This window comes from Canis lupus, chromosome 36, assembly GCF_048164855.1.
Source record: "Canis lupus baileyi chromosome 36, mCanLup2.hap1, whole genome shotgun sequence".
Taxonomy (NCBI): domain Eukaryota; kingdom Metazoa; phylum Chordata; class Mammalia; order Carnivora; family Canidae; genus Canis; species Canis lupus.
Genome location: NC_132873.1, coordinates 28,254,318 through 28,278,081, shown reverse-complemented (window position 1 = coordinate 28,278,081; position 23,764 = coordinate 28,254,318). Strand labels below are relative to the sequence as shown.

The window sequence follows — 23,764 nt, the reverse complement described above, 5'->3', positions numbered from 1 at the left end:
TAATAATGGATATAAATTTTATTTCTCACTATACATATCTAATATTCATCTATTAAATAATTCTCTTAAAACTATGTGATTATATAAGTTGTATAAGGCCCAGTGCTTCCTTTTACCTCATGAGATGAAAATATACCCATTGTATCTATGCTGTATGCCTTAGAGACATTTCATTTTTATAGATGTTATCATACAACTTCCCATAAGATGTTATTAAAATTTAATTGTGAATTTTCTTAGACCCATAGCAAGATAATACATTCATAATTATTTTAATAATTAAAATATAATTTTCATTTTACTGGACTTATTTTTTGTTTTTGGGAGCCTATCAAAAGTCTAATCAGTCCAGAAATATTTTAAAAAGAGAATAATGGAAAATATTCATAGCTTTGTCTTCATAATATGATTAAAAGACCTTGAGAGGAAAGCAGGGGTTAAAAATTATCCTTTAACCACCCACACATCTCTGGATTTTGAGAGGTTTCTTTAATACTTTCTTTCTTGCTGCAGTATTTGTTGCTTAAGGAAGTCTGTGGGTGGATAAGATGTTATTATCCCTCCTACACAGACCCGTTTTCTTATTTACAACATTAAATCTCCATATATAAAAGTACTTAAAACACCAACTCTTTCCTTTCAACTACGTTCTGAAATTCTTCGGAATTTGGTCCGCATGTTACCACACATTACCTTCCTATAGGACACATTTATAGTTAAGTATAGTTTATCCTGATTTTTTTTTTTTCAAGTGCGAGTCTATCCAGAAAGGGTCTTTGAAGTAGATGCCTTTCCAACTTTTTGTTTGAAAACAACAAGTCTGATGTTCAAAACTAATAATACAAAATTATTTTTTTATATTAAAGAGTTTCCTTACACACGAAGAGGTTACAGTCATTGACATGGGAAAAGCCAACCTTTAGGATTTGCATGCAATATTTCTTACTACACTACAGACTACCCTTATAAGTGAACATACATTTGCAGATCATTAAATATATTTTATCTAAATTTCATTAGCCCCTTGAATTATTTAGATCAATAGATAAAAATTTTAAAACTCCTTATAAAATGTGAACTAACCAATGTCATGAAACCTTTAAATCTCTTTCATATTGTAGTAAAAATGTTCTCTCAAATGCAGTAAATGACGGATATGCCCTTGTGCAAATGGGATAAACTTATTTTAAAGTAATCAAGTCTAATCTTCATTGCTAATATAAAATTCATTAATTTGAAAAATACTGGGCAGTTTTTAAAAAGTAATAAATTAATGTATTTTGAAGTGATTTTAGATTTGGAGGTTTAATGATATCATTTACAATAGCCATACATACAATGTGTTTTGCAAATAAATTTGTTCACTTCACTATTCAGATCAATGCATTCCACTTGGGAATTATGTTAACTTTTGTTAAAAGAAATTAGAAAAATAATCATTAACCACCCAAAGTGCTTGCAAAGATGCCCCAATTATTAACTAAATACACATTATTGAGAATATATCCTACAGAAACCAGTTAGAATAATCACTAGCTAGGATTGATGGATTAACCAAACAATCACAGGTAATTTAATCACTTCTGGTTAATTCAAAGGAAACGGATTCTGGCTCCTCTGATACCTTGGTAATAGGCACTATCAAAATACAGAGGCAAGTTCATCCTCTGTACAGCAGAGGTGGTAAGTCAAATATAGTTTATGTACAATCCACTGGATATGTGAATTGTAATTCTTCAGGTTAAACTAGGTTTTTAGGTTATAGTTATTCAGCTTTTTTGGCACCTTATGATAATAGACTAAAAAATTAACGAAAATTAAAATCATTAGTATTTCAGAGCAAAGTAAGACAAAGACTAGAAAAAAAAGGAATTTAGTTAAAAAATTGTTTTGTCTCTGATTTAAAAAAATAGTTTATGTAGTAGGAATAAACACTCATTATCACAACTTTCAGAACAACTACTATTTAAAGAGTACAACTCAAAATTAAGTGGGAGTTATATGTTCTTCTCTTTTTCTAAAGCAATGATTTTTAAGAAGTTGCTTTGTTTTTCCTCGAAGTTACTATAAAGTACCTATAGTTGAAAGGAAGGGTAAAAAGCAAACAGGAGAAGAGAATAAGAAAAGGAAAGTGGTTTCCAACTTACGCATAAAGTTCAAGTTATAAACGTATCCTTGACATCAAAATTATTTCCTAAAAAATTACCTGATTTAGATCCCTGGATAACTTAATAAACCCCAAATTTCAATACGGAATGCAACAAGGAAGAGTGAAGTTGACTTCATTTTCACTTGCATGAGCTAATTATAATGAATGAAAGCTGGAAGCCAGTGTCTGAGATATAAACTATGTCTTCTTAAAAAATAAATTAAAATGAAGAGATTATATATGATATGATAGGGGACTCAAACATAAAAAAGTATATCATTACATTTTAATAGAAAGAGCAATGTAGATTTTCTGTGTTCTAGCTTGTTTTGGTCTACGTCCATACCACCCTGAACCCACCCGATCTCGTCTAGCTTGTTTTGTTTTTGAAGATGCTAAAAAATTAACAAGTCTTGTTGCATGAATAGTGGAATGTTGAAACTCAACATAATATCTGCAAAATTAGGTAATCTATATATAAAGATTAAATGTATCTGGGAAATAAACAGGGTTTTGCACAGTAACTACTTCATTCCAAAATCAGCATTTTTTTTAAAAAAGATTTTATTTATTTATTTCACAGAGAGAGAGAGAGAGAGAGAGTGCGCGAGCAAGCGCGGGCACACAAGCAAGGGGAGTGGTAGGCAGAGGGAGAAGCTGACTCCCCGCTGAGCAGGGAGCCCTGGGATCAGGAACGGAGCTGAAGGCAGACAGATGCTTAACCAACTAAGCCACCCAGGCGCCCCAAAAGCAACTCTTTTAAAATTGATGAATTCCTTAATATTCCAATGGTGAAACAGCTACTCAAGCAACTCTCTTTTTCCTTTCTTTTTCTCTTTAAGATTTAATTTGTTCTATTAAGCTCTTCTTTTCAAACAGCTAGAGAAGCTTTCTTAAGAATACTATATTAATCAGCCAGAGGGTTGGCAGGAAAACAGTTTCTTAGACATGGTGAATGACTGTCCTAACATCAAATGACTGTCCCATGACATGTGACATTGAAATAAATTTCATGCTCTCATGGTACTAAATCTTGACTCCTGTTCAGTCTCAGTCTTTATGGGAAAAACTGTGCTCCAATATTTTGCTGTAATTGTGTTCTCTGGGTATTGCTTATTTAAGCTAGTTAAGCCTTTCATTACATAAAGCAACTTGGTAAATCTTTGGAATATTGTCCAAACTAGATAATAAAGTGTGATAAGTCAGATCTTTCCTGAACCCAAGGCCTTCTTTTCTTTATCTTCTATAAAATTCTGCTTTTAAAAACTAAAATTTACTTGGAATCATACATTTGATCATTTTATACAACTTAAGCAAGGCCTTAAGAATGTAGGTCTTCGTTCATTCTTTTTATTACTTTTGTTGAAATTTTATCTAATTTTGTTTTCTTGCTGTGCATAAAGGTGGAACTTTGAATTTCATCTGAAAAAGCATTTTGGGATTTACAATGAAGATTCAATTCATAAATAAAGTCTTATTTGGCAGTACCTCAGACCAAATTTTAAAGGTTTCTGCCTCTTTTATCTTCTATGTCTCCCTAAACACACAATTTAATGGTAAAAATATGTTTTGCTTTAGTAAAAATAAATATAAATTAATCAAAGAAGTAATGTAGTGAATTAATTTCATTGTCTTAAATTCTGTTTATCATTCTTATTTTCTTTTATGAAAAGAAAGCTTTCCGTTTCAAATTATTGATTTGGTAATTAAGACCTTGTTTACATGATATGTGTTAATATCAGTACCTGGCAATTTAGGGCGCTGCTATATACTTTAAATCTCTGTATTTAAGTGATTTCTTCAAGAATTCTTTCTGCCCTGCCAAATGATCTTGGAAGCTTCTGTTAGGAAGTTTGACATGCATATCTATCTCAAAGAAAAGTAGGGCACAAACAATAAATAGACTAATAAAAAATATTAGATGACAAAGTTCTTAAGTAAGATTCATAAATATTTTAAATAGTTTTCATGGTATATACATTTACTTAATAAGTAGAATGCTACTTTTTCATTTGCCTCTTTTCTAAAATGGAAAATATGAATTTGTCTCAGAAATCTATAATGGTAAATACATAAGTAAATATACATAAATAACATCCACATAGAATTCTTCAAATATATAAAAAGGCAAACCTTACCTCCATCTCCAGATCCTGATCCTGCATCTAGGGGGAGAAAAGAAATACTTTGGTTTTGTTTGAAAAACATATTCAAAAACTATTTATGACTTTATTTAGTTCATGTTTACTTCCTTTATTAAGACAGTAATATAATGGAGAAAATGATTACTATTTATTCTGAAAATACATATTCACATCAATTTAATTTAATTTGTATAATATAACTTATAAAATAAAGTATTATTTTCATTCTTAAACTTTGTAAAAAAACTATTATCTAACTGATATTATATCCTATTTTGATTATTATATTCTAAAATTGACTATGTAAAATCTCTCATATTTTTACTTTAACCAGGATGAATTTTGTGCCATTGACAAAAAAAAAAAAAAAAATTGAAAATGAAATGCTTATAACAGTGAGATTCAGAAATTAAACAGGCTTAGACATGTGGCAAATAAACTCATAATTAAGGCTTATATTATTGTAAATCACATACACACAAAAAGAAAAACAATTTATAGATGATTATCTTTTTATATAATTGCTATTATGTTTTCCAAATACCACAATTGTGGAGGAGTTTATCTGCCACCAACAACATACTTCATTTTTGAAATCAATAGAAGAGTGAGATTAATTTTTGTTTTTGTGCTTAAAATTGGATAAACTCTAAGTGATGTTGGCAGAAAAAGCCAGTACCCTCCTGCATTCTCTTACTTCATTTCTTCTCTCCCCTCCTTCCTACGTAATTGCAGTTGGTCAAAGTTGTCTGTTTCAGACAACTTAGTTCTCAGAGACACCCAGTTTTCTAGTTGGGAGTCAAGACCGTTGAGTTTCCAACTGGTTCCACCTATTAAGTGTAGACATCATCTTCTTTCTGCCTCTCCACTTCTTTTCATTCTAAATACATTTTGTTCTGTATTTTTAATGCTAATACTGGGGAATCAGACTAATATTGATATTTTCTGTCTGAAATGCTCTCATCTCACACTAAAATCTCAACCAGGATTCAAGAACTATACCAAATGCCATCGCAATGAATTTGTGTTTGATGCTTTAGTCCAATTTAAAAAACAAAATAAAGCAAAAACCCAAAAACCCATTACTTCTTCTTGCTTGCCTCCATGACAGTTTATGAGAGGCATGGCATAAAAAAATGATAGGGCATATGAAAATTCACAGAAGGCTGACATATGGAAGAGTGGTTGCCTCCCCAACAGTCATGCTTGCCATCATGCTAGGCATTAGCAGTGTCAAGACGGAGCAGTAATTTAAATAATACGTCTTGGTGGAGACTCATATTAACTAAATTCACAGGGTCTAACAGATTAGGCCACCAGATTCTTTTCTTAAGGCAAGCTAATTGGTAAAACAAGTTAAAATAAAAACCCTACTTAGTAAATGTATAATCAAATAAGGATTTTGATCATATGCCTTCACTGTTTAATGATAACAGATCAAGAAAGGCTGAAGCATTTGTCACCCTAATAGAATAGTCCTGTTAGGGCAGCCCCGGTGGCGCAGCGGTTTAGCACCACCTGCAGCCCAGGGCGTGATCCTGGAGGCCCTGGATTGAATCCCACATCGGGCTCCCGGTGCATGGAGCCTGCTTCTCCCTCTGCCTGTGTCTCTGCCTCTCTCTTTCTCTCTCTCTCTCTGTCTCTATGAATAAATAAATAAAATCTTTAAAAAAAAAAAAAAAGAATGGTCCTGTTAACTGAACTGGTAACCCTAACTCATGGAACCATCACTTTTGGACAGGACAATGCATGAATGGTCAATATTTGTATAATTTCACTGCTAAAATTTTAACTAAATTTATTTTGATTAATTTGAAAGCTTAATTTAGTATCATTTATAATCATCAGAGGCTAACAGGTCGTACTATGATAACACTAATACATTCCACGAGGTTTAGTTGAATGTGTATAGTTTCTCTTCTTTCTAAGACTGTAAATCAAGAACCATGTCTTGTTCAGCTTTTTATACTTATATGCATGTAAGAGGAAATACATAAAACCTTACAGATTCAAACCTCCGAACGTTACTCATTTGATAACATAAGGAATGTTACATAAGCTTCCTAAGCTTATCTGTCCTCTATTCAATGAATATAGTAATGTCTATCTCATTGGGTTATTTTGAGGCTTACTGCACAATAGCATATTTTAAATGCTTATCACTGTGTCTAGAACATAAAAATTAAGATTCTGAATAAACATTTAGCCTATTCATCTGTGGATATTCTAATAAGTACATAATGGCTTGGGAAAAGCAAAAAAAAAAAAAAAACATGGTAGTAGTATATTGGCTTGTCTTTCTCGTGTATCTTTCTAAAAAGTCAAAGGGCATAGCTCTTAAGACAATTTTGTTTGATGTGACCCAAATTAAGTAAGTAGGAAAGAAAGAAGTGATAGTGGAAAAAAATAATCACAAGTCCAATACATCATTATGAGATAGTGATGGGAAGCTTTAATGGTTTCTTTAGTATAAGATAAATATGTAGCCTACTGAAGTCCTACTGGTGAGACACCTAAAGAAGTCATGCTTTTGAATCTAAGAGTCTGAACGCCTCGTTAATGCATTTCTTATAACACAAAAAAGTGAAGTTGACATTGAGGCTGTTGAGCAGACTGCCCAATCGGAAACCATTTTGGGACAAAAAAAAAAAAAAGATTTGTAAATTCAGTGAAATATAACAAAGCCATATTTTCTACTGTCTTTTATTCCTAGAGATCACAATTTGCCATCTCTATTCAGTGTCAAATAGCATTAAAAAATAAGTGGAAAAATCTGCAAAGAAAAGAATAAGAATTTCTTTTGGTTCAAACGTCAGAACTCTAATTTATTTACAGTCGGACCCAGCTAATCAAAATTACTTTGGTTCCTCTATCATTATTCAGCTCAAAATCCTTTTAGATTTACAAGTCAATAGGACACACATTCAGTAAAACTGGCTTTTACTAAATCAATCCTACAGAAATCTAAGTATGTGAATCAGCTAGGTATGGATCACTCAATTGTGGTTCAATGTTCTAGTCGGCTATGTATGTATTTTCATAGTACAAATAACATGTTAGGGACTAGAATGTAAAGACTTGAATAAATCAGGAGAACGTGAGTGCCTGAGCCTACAAGAACCTGGAAGTTGGCAAGTAAGAAAGAGAGATTTTGGTACCAAATATTATTAGCCTTCCCATAACTTCATAACTCTTTATTATGACAACTGCCAACTGAGAATTTGGCTACGTCAGAGACAGGCTGATATCCCATGTGATCTTGGAATAGGCGAACCTTTCCTCAGTACTCCCTGGCGTTGGCCTCCATCATTCTTGGTTTCTTAGAGTGTTTCCATTATTTTTCCCTATGCAATCTGTCTTAACATCTCACTTTAAATGTTCTTCTCCAAGGGTATGGCAGATTGATTTTTTGTAACTAGTTTGCTCCTTCTCTTTCTGTTTCCCCCATTTTTACTGTGAGAGCAGAATCCTGGTCCTCCTCCCTCCCCACTGGGGAAGCAAGTCCACTGACTCTCCCCTGTTACTGTCATTTTCATTCATTATTTTTCAGACAAATGGAGTGGCAGTGATCCCTTTGCGTTAGCAAATCAGAAGCAAGTGGGGCAGCAGCAAGGACATTTAGTTCACGAGGCAAAGAATCATATAAAAGACTATTTAAAAATCAAAACCAAAACAAAGGCCTACAACATCATCTGTGAATAATAATACCATTCTTTTCTGCGAGTTCTTAGGAACTTAAGTAATCACTGGTAACATCTGGAACACTATCGATTACTAACAATCAATAGGCTTAGGATAATCTTTTAAAGAATACAAGCCTTCCTCTTTGCTTGTTTTCCAACCCGCCTCAATCTACATGTGACTATTAACATGGTTCCCTGGAACAGAAATACCTGTTATCCAAAAAATATGTGTTATCTAACACTTGTTATCTTTCCAATAAATAAGATTTTTTTTCCTGGCACTATTTTGTCTTTTCACTTTTGAAGGAAGTTCCTATTTTGGGTCATTATAATTTTCCCTGACATGCTTATGCCATCCAATTCCTCAGAAATTATGACTTTCTAGAAAGATGCTTGTGTGCCATTAAAGACAGCTATCACGGACACTGAAGTCTGTAATATATGTGATTTTAATGTGTCAAGCCTAATCTGTAAACTCAGCTGTATTTTAAAGCATTACTCTCTCAAGCTGGGCTTTGTTGCCCTTGTTTATTGTTCTTCCTGTAATACTGTTCAGCTCTAACAATCACTGCACACAAAAGGAAAACCTGAGAAACTGACTCTTCTTCCTCACTCCCTTCAGAGCACTCTTGGTAAAGACAACTTAAAAGAGCTTCGTGGAATCCCAGGCTGACTGTGTTAGAAAGGACAGATGTCCTTCACAAATACATTCTTCAATATAATCATCTAAATGGTTAAGAATAATATTTTATAGTGCTGCGGAGGTCACCCACATTTTTATTTTCAAACCCAGATCTGCAAAACTGCCCTCCAGCAGACGATGCTGTTGTTCAAAACAAACCGACCAACCTTTTTAGTGAGTAGATAGGTTTCTCTATATTTGGGACGTGGGCAGTAAATCTAGACTTCTAATTATATTATTCAACTGTCTGCATTTCATTAAATAACATATGCATTAAAATCAACATCCTTATGGAAGATTTTCTTTTTCTTCCAGAAGTGATTTGAAATGTAAAAAAAAAAGACAAAATAAGGATAATGTATGCTTTGTACAAAAGAATGAGAGGCTTATCCAGCCAGTATATAGTCTGAATTATTTATTTGGAGATAATAGAAAAAGCAAGACACAGTCTCCCAAGGTTTCAGGGAGTCCTTGGGATCACACACGTACCTGTGGCGCATGACCCTTCAGACACCACAAGAATCTCGCTCTGCTGTTTGCATGCAGCCTGCCGCAAGTAGCACTCATTCTGGTAGCTCTCCCCATTGGAGCCACACACAGGCACGTAGTCACTGTTGCACTGAGGGACACACAGAGAGAAGCGTAGGTTAGTACTGGAGGCCTTGACACCTTGAACAGAAATAATAATTTACCAAAGAAGGCATTTGTTTTCATTTTCAGCAATCCCATTGTATCCACTAAAGTCTTTAACCTTGTAAGAACATCATTCAAAGATACACAGAAGTAATGTTAAGTCAGCCAATCAGTCATCTGATTTTGTTGAGGGGCTGCGGGGCCGGGGGGGGGGGGTGGGGGGGGGTGGAGTTTTTAAATTGGTCAGGTGATTCCAACAAAGTGATTGGCAAGCAATACTAAAATACTAAATACTTTTAGCAATACTAAAAAGGTATAGCAACAAATGTTATCAACATTTTTTAATACTGGTTTTCAGATATACACCCATCTGGCTTGGCGGGGGTGGGGGGGGGAATCAAAACATGCTACGATATTCAAGTATTAAAAATAGGTAATGCCTATCTGTGTTTAGAGCAGATGTATATCGCCAAAATGCCAATGAAATCAGTTACTCTTTAGTATGGTTTTTTTCTCTGTTGAAGTTTAATCTTTACAAACTTCTGTAAGTTGGATAAGACATTTGGGTTACTAATTAATCTGTCACATATCTTTAGATATTGACAGATATACTGCAAGAAACACCAAAAGAATGTGGAACACAGGGGGAGAAAACAACAACTGTTGAAATCTATGTAAGCGGTATTGATTATTGAAAAGCATGACTATTAATATATATTTCATAAAGAGAAGAGTTCATTTTTAAAACAGCCTCATTACAAAAAAAGTACACATTTCACAATGGAAATTAGGCAACCTACAGGGTATACTCATCATAATATAATCACACTCTAAGGCATTAGCGATCCTTGGCTGTGTCCTATACCTGCTAATTACACTAGAGATGTGATTATCTCATGATTACTACTACTGATGTGTTTCATTGCTTAATTGTAACAAATGTAATAACTAAGATGATTATTTATGAATACACACATATGCCAGAAACTAAGTAAAGCAAATCATACGTACACATGCATGTGAAAACACTTTCCTATCTTCTAGTTCTTATTAAAATACTTGGATTTTTCATGGCTGTAAATTTATAACACATAGAAAATAAACCCATGATCTAGTGAGATGGCTAGGAAACTTTTAACATATATGATAATAAACCTAAAACTCTATCATAAGGTAAATTCAACTCAGATTTATACCAAAAAAAGTACAAATTCCCAATAAAATTATAATCTTATCATAAAAACCTGGTATTTATTTTTTTACTCTATTTCCTGAGAATATCTGGACTTTCTCCTTCTTCATCAATCATTTAACTCTTGCTCTTTGCCTTTATGTAACAATGGCTTAATCATCCGAGTAATTTATATATGAAATAGGATAAGCCAATGTTGTCTGCAATGAAAGTCTTATTTTATGAGTCTTTGTATCTGTTATTAAAAAACTGAAACGTAGCTTAGTAATAGCGATACACTTTTTTTGCCATAGTAAATCCAAATTGTATGATACTCATATTATGATCTCCGTTAACTGCTAACATGATGATTTAGATATTAAATCATAACTACTTAGAAATCACTTCCATGTGATTAAAATGATTTAAATATTTTAAATATGACACGTTTTAGAAATCTTCTCTATTATTCCTAATTTAGATATTCTGGAAGCCCTCTGTGCAGTAATTCCTTTCCACAGTTACATTCTTGGCTCCCAAACTCAGTCTACCTGTGTTACTATATTTAAAAACTGTTTTGAAAAATAAATAAATAAATGAATGAATAAATAAATAAAAATAAAAACTGTTTTGATTAGAACCTTTCACTAATGAGGATCTTTAACTCGATAGGCATTCACTTCTGATCAGGTAATATGTGTGTAAGGGCTGCCTTCCACAAACTTTCTAAATACATATGTATTTTTTAGCTTACATCTGAGAATTGCCCTACCACAGGACCCAAAACATTATCACTATTGAAGAAGAAAGGCAATGGCCAAACGTCAGTAAGGAGTCGAATTCTCCAGTGAGCAGTACGGAGGGAACACCAACTACATGGGGCTTCTGCTCCATGGTCAGAACCATAGCCTGGGAGGCAGGTGGATGGACAGGTGCTTGATAAATGTGCTGTGTTCAGGACCAGGGAGGATTTACGAAGACCCACTAACACCACAGTGGTTACCTGAGCACACGGAGGAGAGCTCGGAAAGCAGGGAACAACTGTAACCTGTCACAGTCAATGGATCTGGTGACACTCGCAGTAGGCAGAAAATAGTCAAAATTAGTGCGATGGCTGGACTATTAGCTTCTCCTGTTCAGGTCCTAGAATTCTAGTCTTTGGCTACCTTTTAATCTCCATCTTCAGACCTGCCTACAACAATGTGTAGATTATCTGGGCCCACATTTTCTTCTCTCCAATCCCTGGAACCTCTCTATTTATCTTTCTCATCCACTTCTGCCGAGTATTTAGATGTAGTGAGTGGACAGGGGGTAAGGGCGGGAGGTATTTATCATCTCTGTCAAGCGCTAACACACAATGCTGATGTGCATCTCAAAAGACGGAACAAACTGATAAAGTGCTCATATGCCACTTCTGAGGGATGCAGTAAGCCAAATGTGAACAGTGCTAAAAACAGAGCTGCCAAGTTCCATGCACAAGCCAAGAGGGAGATTTGTATGGAGCTGAAAAGAGCTTAACTGTAGATTATCAGCGCGATGTTTTTGGCCTTTAATACCATGCCTTGCACTCATTAATATGAATACTACAAGGAGGAAGCACACTCTCAATCATTACGGCTCAGGAGTGGAAGTCTGGTCCTAGTTTCCTCAATTTCTCTCACTGCGCTGGTGGAGGGCCTTGTGTGTATCTCACAACTATTAAATATTTAACAAGCTTGTAGCTCAGTTTTCCCATTTGAAATGGTTACCTAAGGCATTTGGGAGGATTAACAGAGTCATGTCTTTAAAATACTTTGGAATACTCATTTATAAAAAGATATGTAAATTATTTGTGTCTCACGCTAAACATTTTTTTTGTTGTTTGAGTATAGTTGACACACCATCTAAAACTGACACTAAACACACGTCTAAAATTATAGAAATAAAGGAAAACAGAATAACCCCCACACATAAAAATAACCTAAGTATGCTGTTAAAATATGCCAAATTATTGGAAGTAGTTTTTAGTGGCAATCATGATACTGCTCAGTTTCAGATGAAAGGACGGATTCAGATGTTAAGTGACTTGCTAAAGGCCACAGAGTTGGCTGGTAAGAGAAAAAACAACACTCAGGCCCAGATGGCTAGACCCATAAATGTATGTGTTGTACAAACTCCCTCTCAGGGGAGGAATGATTCTATTTTTCTTAAGATGTTATAAAAATCTTAAGTTTATTTTCCAAATATGTGTTTTCCAGTGGAATGATTTTGCTCCAAAGTGTCCACATTGCTTAAGAAAGTAGCTACATATCACACTAGTGTATTCAATGACTTGACACTCTAGAATATATGGGATTCATTTTACTACAAATGAACAAAAATGTATGTGAGAAGTTTTTTCCTATGATTTATTGCTTGTTTGGTTAATAAGGATTTCTTTCAGCTGAGATTTCAGCATCTAGAAGCTATGTAGAACTTATATTTTATAGATTGTCGGCACCTTCCATAGAGTCTGGCATGTAGAAGGTACTCCACAGATGTTAAGTGAATTCTTGTTATATTCCCAGTTGTCAAAGGCTTAAGAATAATGGCTTAGGATATGGTAGGTTTCTCTTCCAAAAAAGAAAAAGATAAAAAACCTGCACATGTCCCAATCCTTTGATCATTCCATAAGTAACTTTTTCTTCTCTGTAACCACATTTCTTTAAATGAAAGAAAATATGACTTTAAGAGTGGGCAAGCCTGTGGCTATGGTGAAAGTGACTCTGTGTGACTTCTCAAGCTAGGTCATTAAAGGATACAGCTTCTATCTGGCTCTTTCTCTCTTTCTGGACACTTGCCCCTGACACCCAGCCATTGTGGTCTGAGGAAACTCAAACTAGCACATACAGAGAGAGATCCACATTAAGGACCAGGGTGTCCAGCCGACAGTCAGACATATGAGTGGGAGCCCTGAGAAGAGTGCAGAACCAAGCCTTTGAATTCTCCCTCTCCCTCAGCTAATGCCAAGGGAAGCAGAGATGAGATGCTTCCCTTAAGCCCTGTCCTATTGTAGATTCATGAGCAGAAGAACTGTTCATTATTTTTGGGGCCACTAAGTTCTGGGCAATTTGTTATGCGGTTCTAGTAGGTGGAACAATTACAGATCTAAAGCACGCTTATTAAATACAAATAATGAATACTTGAAATAAAGGATATCTGAAAGACAGAAGGCTTCATCATATTTTAAAATTACAAACTGATAAAATAAATAAATAAATAACTGATAATTGGTCATTGTATGACCAATGCTATCTATGGATAACCACTATGCTTCTTCCTTTCGTCCTTTCTTCCTTACTTCTTCCTTTCATTCATCTATCCATCCATCCCTCTAATTATCTCTAAATTTTCCTCTCCACAATTGATATATCATATTGACCAGCATGCCATCTGGTATTCTGATAGGAACATGGCTCCAGGCCGTATCTGGAACTCACATCATCACCTAAAAAACAGCTGTACTACCTTGGATACTGAATTGTCTACGATAACTTGGTATTGCTGTTGCTGATATTCTCACTTGCACGTATAATAATATTTGGGGAAAAAATTAGATTTGGGGTCAAAGGACATAGGTTCTTACTTTAAGATCACCACTTAATGATGGTTATTTATATTCTGGGCCTTAATTTCCTCATCTGTAAAAGGAGGAGGAAATAATTACCACTCACTCAGTTCTGACAAATAAAGGGGGAATATGTTTATTTTCAATCATCTAAGAGAAGTTAAGGCAAATATATATTCACTTTAATGTTCCAAGTTGGAAAACTATAGATCACACGCGCGCGCACACACACATACACACACACACACTTCTCTGAAATTTCTCTCTCCAACCAGAATGACCATGGTTTCCATCCTATTTGAATGAAAGAATTTCTGTAAACAGAATAAACAGAGAGTAGACAATCTAAGCTAGTTTAGTATTTAGGAAAATAAATTATCAGGACATCTCCCTTTTCATCATACAGGGGAAAAAAACAAACAAACAAACAAATAACAACAACCTCAAACTCATTGGAATGTACCGGAAAAGGACTGAATCAAGATACTCTTAACCTAAAATATCCTATTATTCTTTGCACAATTTGTGCATTTTCTTTGATCTTCAACTTAATCCAGCCATTCTATATTCTTACTATGTGTAGAGTCTAAATTTTCCAGAAGGAAATGTTTATTTTCTCTGGACAGACTGACAACCATCACAAAGCAAAAGCTAATAGCAGTAGTAATCTCGTAGTAAATTTAAATGTTACAGGCATTAGGGAAAAAAAATACATTGTAGGTTCTTATTCAAACTTGCATTCATTGCCCACTCCCAAATCTACTCCACTCAAAAGGTATTTAAATTAGTGACGAACGTAACGGGCTGACCAAAGCACGAAAAACATAAACATTTTTGTCGGTAAAAGTTTTACCAAAACCCTTTGCGGAACCTGAAAACCGAACATAATTTCTTTAATAAGAAAACCATGCGTCCCTTTTAGTAGCATGCATCCATTTAGAATGTTGTGAACTCTGTTATTTTTCTCTTGTTGAAATCGTATTAGAATTATGGCTTTCCATTTGAAGAACGTTCTTTTTGGTTCATTTTATACCGTTTAGGAATTCACTTCTTATTTCTACCCTTGGTTATGAAAGTAAGACAAATTTATGGGAATCACAATCCAAACGGGGGGGGAAATCCACAAAATACTTTGAGTCTTTAATTAATGATTTATCCACCTGTATTTTCTCCTTAGTTAGCATTTGGGGAAAGTATGAATTGGAGAGTTTTCATGCTCCATCTCTCTCATGTAGTTCATTGAAAGAACATAATTACATTGTTCAGTGTGGCTGGAGACCTTAGAGGTTGGTGTTACATGCATATTAAATATGCATAAATATGTTTCTAACACTCTAGTATGGTCTGAAAGACTGTAGTATGGTCACAACAATACTGACCCACCAGGAGGTGGTGCACTTTGCAAATATCAGTCATTTTATTGCTTTTCTTAGAAAGAAGAAAATAAAGTCCAAGCAGCTTTTAGCTTATTTACAAACCATTCAAACTATATTTAAATATGAATTCCCTTATCTCTCTCACCGGGAGGTTGAATGCAACTTAAAATATTTAATTTCATCAACAATTCTAAATACTACATGCTGTATCAATTGTCTAGACCGAATTTGGGCTTAATATTTTCATTTCATTTATTCTGTATCGATTCTTCTTTTCTTTTCTTCTTTTTTAAATTTTACTTTTGCCTACAATCTTGGAAAAGTTTTCCCTGATCCCACTTATGTAGTTTTGTTTATTCGCATATTTCCTGGTTGAACCTTGTGTTAGAATTCATGTGCGTTTAAAAAAGTAATTCAGCAACACTCAAAGGTGCATAGAAGACATTAGTACAACGCCTATGATAGTTGAAGGTATATATGCTTGTATACACATTTTGGGAGAAAAGAAGGTTTACAATTTACATGGGGTAAAGCATTTGTTAGATGATGACTGAAGAGCTCTATCTTCTATAGATACTCATAACCCAGTTTTGATGATACCAGTGCTGCAATCTTCCCCTCTTTTTTTTTTAATATTTTTTATTTATTTTTTTAACATGAGGCAAAGTATATTTTTCTAACATTTATGAAATGACTTGCAGCTATTTGTACTCTTTTGGATTCCTGGGAGATTCAGCTAAAATTGAATGTGGTCCATGAGAAGTTGATATATATTAGTAAGTTCCACGATTTCAAAAACTAGCACAGTGGTATTGAAGTCACATTAATAAGGAGTTTATTTAAATACTTAACCGGCTTGCCAGGATAATAAAACCTAAAGCCATTTAGGCAGAGCAACAGGATCAAAAAATGATAGCCCCAATGAAAAAAGAACAAAAGTACAAATCCACACTTCTTTTCCATTGATTATTTTGGCTATTAGCCCCAGCAGCTGATTTATAAAATGCATGCTAGACGGGACGCATAAGCATAATTTGCCTCTGACACATCAAAAGAACAACCTGAAGCTTTCTACCGCCAGTGGCATTCATAACTCTGGCATACACATTTCTCCAAAAAGCTCTGTCTTTTCTGACATCCGTTGGCTCTCTTTGCAGTACAGTACTCTTGCTTGGTGCCAGCTTTCCTCTTAGCTTGCATAGCTATAAATTGCCAGGTGATGGGTTGTAAAGGGAGATCCCTCCTTTGTAGTCTCGTTAATGAATACGAAGATGCAAAAATCAGACTTCTTACCTTGAACTGACAGACGCAAGTCACAGTGTCTCCAATTCTTAAACATTCCCCATCAAATTTACAGGTGTTGGTGTCACAGAGGAAGAGATCATTTTCTCTGTCATCATAACCTCAAATTTAAAGAGAATACTCCAGTCATTAAAATATGTTATAGACCTTAGGGGGAAAAAAGAAAAAGCACTATCTTGAAGCTTTAAAAGCATTGCTCTAAATTTTAATTCCAATAACCACAGCTATACTGCAAGGTCATTCTCTACTGATAACCTCCAAAATCTAGTTAAGTGATCAATATTCATTTCTTTCTTTTCACAGTTCTTTTCTAGCCAATTCTCCTTTAATATTCTTTTTTGATATTGCTATTTTATTTTAGCCAGGGTTAATGCTGGCAGCAGTAAATGAAGGTTTCACACTTGCTTCCTAGCTTCATTATTTTTTTTTTTCTCATTAAGTAGACGGTAGTTTATGACCCCCACACTCCACATTTTAGAAATGAGCTGGTGATGGTCTCTGAATGTCATTTTACCAATTCTCCATTGTTAATCATTCTTTTACTTTAAGGTCTGGAACGGCCCCTTATTTGGAATTTCTCCAGACAAAGAGGAAACAAAGCCCCAATAATAAAGATAAACAGGCACAGTGTTTGCCGTGATGGTCTGCCTGGCTCAAATGAAGATTGATCACCTCTAAGTTAACAGGGGTGGAGAGGTGTGCCAGGTTCTCAAAAAATCGGCCAGGAAAACAAGTTTGTTCTCTTTAGTTTCTGCAGATCTCTTTAAGATAGCTGGCTCACAATAATACATTTCTTAATTGTCAAACTCAATTTCACACTTAGGTTAGTTATTTCCTAAAACAATACTATGCTTGGCAGGTAGCAGACCAAGTACGCGTTGGACCACAAAGCTGTGACCGTTTCAAACAAGTGATTTTGCAGGTTGTTGAACATGCCTATGATAAAGCACCGGAGAAGGGATTCGACACCTGCAGAGTGGAACTTAGCTTCTCACAAATATATATATATATGCACCTACGAACCAGGAAGGAGTTAAAGAAAACCTGTTCAATTTTACAGAGAATAACCAAATTTAGAAATTGCCAAAAACAGAACAAAGGCCATCTCTTTGACCCAAATTTAACAGGGCTGCAGAGCTCAACCTGTCTTTAGAAAGCACTAACTATGATGATGTCTAATCATTTTCCTGGTGGAATTTACAGCCCTTAGCAGCCTTGGACTGCGTGTTTTTTCATCCTGTGAGTTACAGTTGGCCGTTCCCACCTCCCCGAAGTTCCAGCCACTTGAGCTTGCATGCATCCCTGGGAACCACTTTATTCAGAGACAGATTTAACTACAGCAGGATCCCATCTACAGAAGATGAGAAAATTCCATGCACACTCGCGAGCACGAGCAGACAGCGGACCTGGGGGACAATGCCCCGGGCAGGTTGACGCCGTTTGCAAAGCCAGAGAAATGGCACCACGACCCCGGCCCGGGGATGCGCGCTGGGCCGGCTCCAGGAAGGAAGGCCAAGGCCACTTGGGGTGCAGCAGCCCGCAGTCCCCCGGCCCGGCTTCTCTCCGAGGCTTCGGGGCACGGAGCCCGCCCAGCTCCCAGCTCCCAAGGGGCCCGGGGGCCTGCAGGGCGCCTGGCCCCTGGAGCCGAGTCACCCCGCGCCCCCGGGTCAGGCCCGGCTGTGCGCACCCCCACCCCCCACCCCCGGCCTGGGAGACCCGCGAACCGCCTCTTTCCTCAACTTCCCTCCGCCCCGGAGCAGCTCGGGGACGCCGGGGAGAAGCATCTCTGGGCTGCAGACCCGACGTCGTTTGCAGCCAAGTGGAGGAGGAGGAGGAAGAGGAGGAGGAGGAGGATGTGAGAGAGGGAGCAAGGGGGGAGGAGGGATGGGAATCTCCCGAAACCTAAGCTCCAGGATCCGTGTGACCTGGGCTCGAGGGCCAGAGCAGGGCGCCTCGCTGGCACCCGGGATCCGCGCATCCCCTGCAGGGGCCCTATTTGATTGATCGCTTTCTCGCTGGTTCTCTCATAAAGTTATTTCTCGCTCCTTCTAGCTAGACTTTTTTTTTTTTTTCCCCTTCTTTCTTTTTTCTTTAATGACGGGAAAAGGGTCTGCTTTTAGGCTTTCCCACAAAGGTCGGTCGGGTGCTCTTTTGGGTGGATCCACAGAACCATCCCGTTTACTCTTTCTTAAAGAAAAAAAAAAAAAAAAGCATCCGCAGTCCTAAGTGCAAGGATGCAAAGGTCCCTCCACCTGCACTTTCGGGCCCCCCAGCCCCGCCCACCCCCCCACCCACCGTAGCGGCCTGCAACGGCTCCCGGGGCTCCTCGGGGTGCACGGGGGTCGGCACAGGAATGGGGGGGCCCCCGAGAAGACGCACGGAGGCAGGTGCCCGGGGCTGCAGACGCGGCTCCAAGGGGTGGACGGGGGTCCGGTCAGGAATGGGGGGGGATAGTGGGGGGGCCCCCGAGCAGACGCACTGAGGCAGGTGGGGGGGCTGCAAACTGGGCTCCTCCGGGTGGACGGGGGTCGGCTCAGGAATGGGGGGGCCGAGCAGACGCAGGCAGGTGCCCGGGCTGCAGACGCGGCTCCAAGGAGTGGACGGGGGTCGGCTCAGGAATGGGGGGGACAGAGGGGGGGCCGAGCAGATGCACGGAGGCAGGTGCTCGGGGCTGCAAACGGGGCTCCTCTGGGTGGACGGGGGTCGGCTCAGGAATGCGGGGGGCCGAGCAGACGCACGGAGGCAGGTGCTCGGGCTGCAAACGGGGCTCCTCGGGGTGGACGGGGGTCGGCTCAGGAATGCGGGGGGCCGAGCAGACGCACGGAGGCAGGTGCTCGGGCTGCAAACGGGGCTCCTCCGGGTGGACGGGGGTCGGCTCAGGGATGCGGGGGGCCGAGCAGACGCACGGAGGCAGGTGCTCGGGCTGCAAACGGGGCTCCCCCGGGTGGACGGGGGTCGGCTCAGGGATGCGGGGGGCCGAGCAGACGCACGGAGGCAGGTGCTCGGGCTGCAAACGGGGCTCCCCCGGGTGGACGGGGGTCGGCTCAGGGATGCGGGGGGCCGAGCAGACGCACGGAGGCAGGTGCCCCGGCTGCAAACGGGGCTCCCCCGGGTGGACGGGGGTCGGCTCAGGGATGCGGGGGGCCGAGCAGACGCGCGGAGGCAGGTGCCCCGGCTGCAAACGGGGCTCCCCCGGGTGGACGGGGGTCGGCTCAGGGATGCGGGGGGCCGAGCAGACGCGCGGAGGCAGGTGCCCCGGCTGCAAACGGGGCTCCCCCGGGGGGACGGGGGTCGGCTCAGGGATGCGGGGGGCCGAGCAGACGCGCGGAGGCAGGTGCCCCGGCTGCAAACGGGGCTCCCCCGGGGGGACGGGGGTCGGCCCAGGGATGCCGGGCCCGAGCGGACGCACGTTGGCAGGCGCCCGGGCTGCAGACGCGGCTCCTCCGCGGGCCGGGGCGGGGCGGCGCTGGGGCGCCCGGACTCACCGGAGCAGTTCCAGCCGGTGGGCGTCTGGCAGTCGCTCAGGGAGGTAGGGAAAGCCGCGAGCCTGGCGGGGCGGGCGACGAGCAGCAGCGCGCCGGGCAGCAGCAGCAGCCAGCAGAAGCCCTCGCACAGGGTCCAGCCGCCGCCCGGCCGCGGGGGCTCCGCCAGCACCATGGCTACTCGGCGCGGCTCCGCAGCGGCCAGCGGCTTCCGGGCAACGCGCGATCGCGGGGGCCGGGCGGCGGGCTCCTGGGCATCCCGCGGGCGGCGGCGGCGGCGGCGGGGGGGGGCGCGGCGGGCGGGGACGCGGCGGCCGGAGTTTCAGAAACATGCAGCGCCCCGGCCCTGGCCCGGCAGCGGGAGCGTGGTCGGCCGGCGGGCTGCGCCGGGGGCTCGGGGCGCTGCGGCCATGGGGGGCGCGGGCGGGCGCGCGGGCGGGCGGGGGCGCGGACGAGCCGGGACGCGGGCCGGGAGCACCGTCAGGGCGCCGCTCGGGCCCGCCGCCGCCGCTCGCGCTCTGCCGCCCGCATCCCCGGCGCTCGGGAAGCAGCAGGTCCTCAGCCCGCCCGGGGTCACGTGGGCGGGGGCGGGCGGCCGCCGATTGGCCGAGCGGGATGCGGCCCGGGGGGCGGGGCCGGGGGCGGGGCGCGGCGGCGGCGGCGGCGGCGGCGGCGGCGCAGAGGGCGGCGGGGGGCGGGGGGCGCCGGGGGGCGCCGGGGGGCGCGGCTGCAGGGCGGACCCCGCGCCCCGCCGCCTGCCCCGCTCCCGCGCGCGACCCCGGGCCGCCTGTGCCCCCGCGGCGGGCGCGTCTCCGAGCTGGAGCCGGGGCGGAGGGGGGGGGGGGGGGCGGAGCGCACCCGGGCTCGCGCCGGGCGGACGCAGCGGGAGCGGGGACCGGGCCCCGGGGCCGGGGGGAGGGCGGCGGGCGGCCTGGAGGCGGCGGCACTTACCGCCGGAGCCCGCGACCCCGGACCGCCCGCCCCGCTGACCCAGCCGCCCGCCGGGCTCTCCGCTCCCTCCCTGCTTCCCCCCTCCCCCCCTCCCCCCTCTGTCTCACTGTCTCTCTCCCCCCTTCCTCTCTCCCCCTCTCTCCCCCTCCCTCCCCCTCCCTCCCTCTCCCTGTCCCTCTCCCTCTCTCCCTCCTCCTCCCTCCTTCCTTCTACCCCTCTCTCTGCCTCTCTCCCTCCCTCTCTCCCTCACTCTCCCTGTCTCTCCCTCCTTCCCTCTCACTTTCCCTCTCCCTCCCTCTCCCTCTATCTTCCCCCCTCCCTTCTTCTCTCCTCCTCTCTCCCTCTCCCTCCCCTTCCTGCCCTTCTCCCTCCCCTCCCTCCCCCCTCTCCCTCCCTCTCTGTCCCTCTCCCTCTGTCTCTCTCCCTCTATCTCTGTCCTTCTCCCTGTCTCTCCCTCCCTCCTTCCTTCTCCCTCTCTCCCCCTCCCCTTCCCCCTCCCTCCTCCTCCCTCCCTGGAGGAGCCCCGCCCCCCCGCCCCCCCCCCCCCGGGAGCCGAGGTCTGGAGCCCGGGCCGGCGGGTCCCGGTGCAGCGGGGACCCTGCGGGCGGGGCCGCGGGGTGGGACCGGGGTGGGACCGGGCCTGGCCCCGCGGGGGCGGCGGCGGCAGGTGCAGCCTGGGGAAGCGGCTCCGAGGAGGCGTTGGGGCTCGGCGGCGCCCTAGGGCCCGGGGGGGGGGGGCGGCCCGCAGAGGCGCGCGGCCGCGGGCCCGAGTGTCCCCGGCGCGGGCTCTGCGCTCGGGGACGCCGCCTCCTGCCGCGGCCACAGCCCCCGGAGCGCCCCGCGGAGTCGCAGCCCCGCCCGGGAGCTTCCCGGGACTCGGATGCGGAGCAGCATCCCCCGGGGACCCGGCGCCCCGGGCGGCCGCGGTGTGGGGCTGACCCACGGGAAGAAAGCTCCCGGGGCGATGCTCAGTGATTCAAGGTTTCTTTCTCCCCCTTCCTTCCCCAGCACCCTCCTTGTAAGTCACCCCGTCCCTCTCCTTCCCTCCCACCCCTTCCTTCCTCCTAGCCTGCCTTCCTCGCTCCCTCCTTCCCTCCTAACTCCCCACCCCTCTCCATCCTTCCTCCCTCTCCATCCTTCCTTCTTCTTTTCTTTTCTTGTCTTTCTTTCTCTATTTCAGGAGGCCTCATCTCCGGCTCGCCCTTTGCACCCCTCCCTCCTTGGGGTCCCCCGGACTTGGGGGGGCGTGCTTGATGGACCCCCGCGGGCAACCGGCGTCCACCCCGGGTCACTTCCAGGAGGCCCCGGGGGCCCTTGGCCGGCGGGGACCCTCCGTCTTCCGCAGGCCCCGCCAGAAGCACGACTTGGGCCCCAGCTCTCCTTTAAGTACTTTAACCTCCAACCTCCTCCCACTCCCTTGATTTCTAACTTCTCCTTTGAGAGATGCCATCGTGCAGCACCTCAGAGCCTCAGACAAACCTCATCTCCCCCCCCACCCCAGGTGAGACCCATCCCTTATCTTGCATCTCTACCTCCGCCCCTAGGTTGCACCCCCCGCCCCCCAAACGCTCCCGAATATTTCGGATCCCGCGTGTCTCCCTCCCTGCGATGAAGCAGCAGGTCCCAGTTGTGGTCGGTGGCATCTCCCCCACACCGACAAGGACCCCATTAAGACAGATCAATTAGACCAGACGCTGGAAGAAGCATCGGAAAACCGGCTTGGAGACGGCGCAGGTGAATTCTCCAAGGAAACGGGAGGCGTGTTGGACGAGCTCTAGTGTTGAGGCAGCGATTAGGGTCCCGCGAGGGGACCTGCTATAGGATTGGGCGCTGGGCCCACGAGTGGAATCCTCACCCACCCTCCTAGCGCGGTGGGAGGGCTCCTCAATCCCCTGCTAAGGAAACTCTGGCCTACTTTCTAATACTATGTATTCTTCCGAAGACATGTTGCCCAAAGTGACTTAAAACCCCAAAGAAAAGTTAATGACTGGTTGTGACTGGTTAACACATGCAGTTACCTCCACAGAGGTTCTTGAGATCATTACACAGTTGCCAGCAGAAGGCTTTCCCGGCAGGAATGCTGTGATCCCGGTTCAGCAGGCTTTGTGCTCGGGTGTTGGAGAGCCACCAGCCACCCAGAAGCAGATTCCGAGGCTGGCAAGCACCACCAAGTGGCAGAAGAACATCACTCACCAGCAGAGTGTCGTGCAAATACATACGTTATTCAGCCTCATTATCAGCCCCGCAGAAACAGACAGGAGTTGTGTTTTGGGGGCAGTGAGGATCAGATTAGTGATGGGATGAGGGTTTCAACTCCCTCCACCCCCACCCCTGACAGAGTCCAACCAGTTTACTCATTAGAACTGAATTAAAAACTAGGTCTACAAATTGCACTTTGCACCGTGCATTATGTGAATACCAGCCATACAGTCCAGTCGGCTCATGCATTTGCAAAATTTCTCATTTTAAAAGTGTACAGAATATTTGCTTTCAATATCTCTTAGCTTAGAACAGTTTTGTTTTTTTGTTTGTTTTTGTTTTGTTTTGTTTGAGACATACACACTCTAGAATCGTCTTGGAGGGGGTAGAGTCAAGTCGTATTTTT

At 42.9% G+C, this 23,764-nt stretch overlaps 1 protein-coding gene and 1 long non-coding RNA gene across 2 annotated transcripts in view; one reads left to right on the top strand and one right to left on the bottom strand.

The window, feature by feature from the left end:
• TMEFF2 (transmembrane protein with EGF like and two follistatin like domains 2) overlaps nucleotides 1-20,430 on the bottom strand; it is a 221,634-nt gene extending 201,204 nt beyond the window's left edge. The window contains exons 1-4 of the mRNA XM_072813549.1: nucleotides 20,212-20,430; nucleotides 16,718-16,827; nucleotides 9,148-9,277; nucleotides 4,288-4,314 (exon numbers count right to left, since the gene is read on the bottom strand). Coding sequence (XP_072669650.1) covers nucleotides 4,288-4,314; nucleotides 9,148-9,277; nucleotides 16,718-16,827; nucleotides 20,212-20,383 — 439 coding nt within the window. The 5' untranslated portion in view covers nucleotides 20,384-20,430. The remainder of the gene's footprint in view (nucleotides 1-4,287; nucleotides 4,315-9,147; nucleotides 9,278-16,717; nucleotides 16,828-20,211) is intronic.
• A 1,513-nt stretch (nucleotides 20,431-21,943) lies between these two features.
• On the top strand, nucleotides 21,944-23,547 carry LOC140625908 (uncharacterized). The gene is made up of 2 exons (XR_012025182.1): nucleotides 21,944-22,893; nucleotides 23,174-23,547. It is a non-coding gene; the product is annotated as an uncharacterized lncRNA (long non-coding RNA).
• The last annotated feature ends 217 nt before the right edge of the window (nucleotides 23,548-23,764 follow it).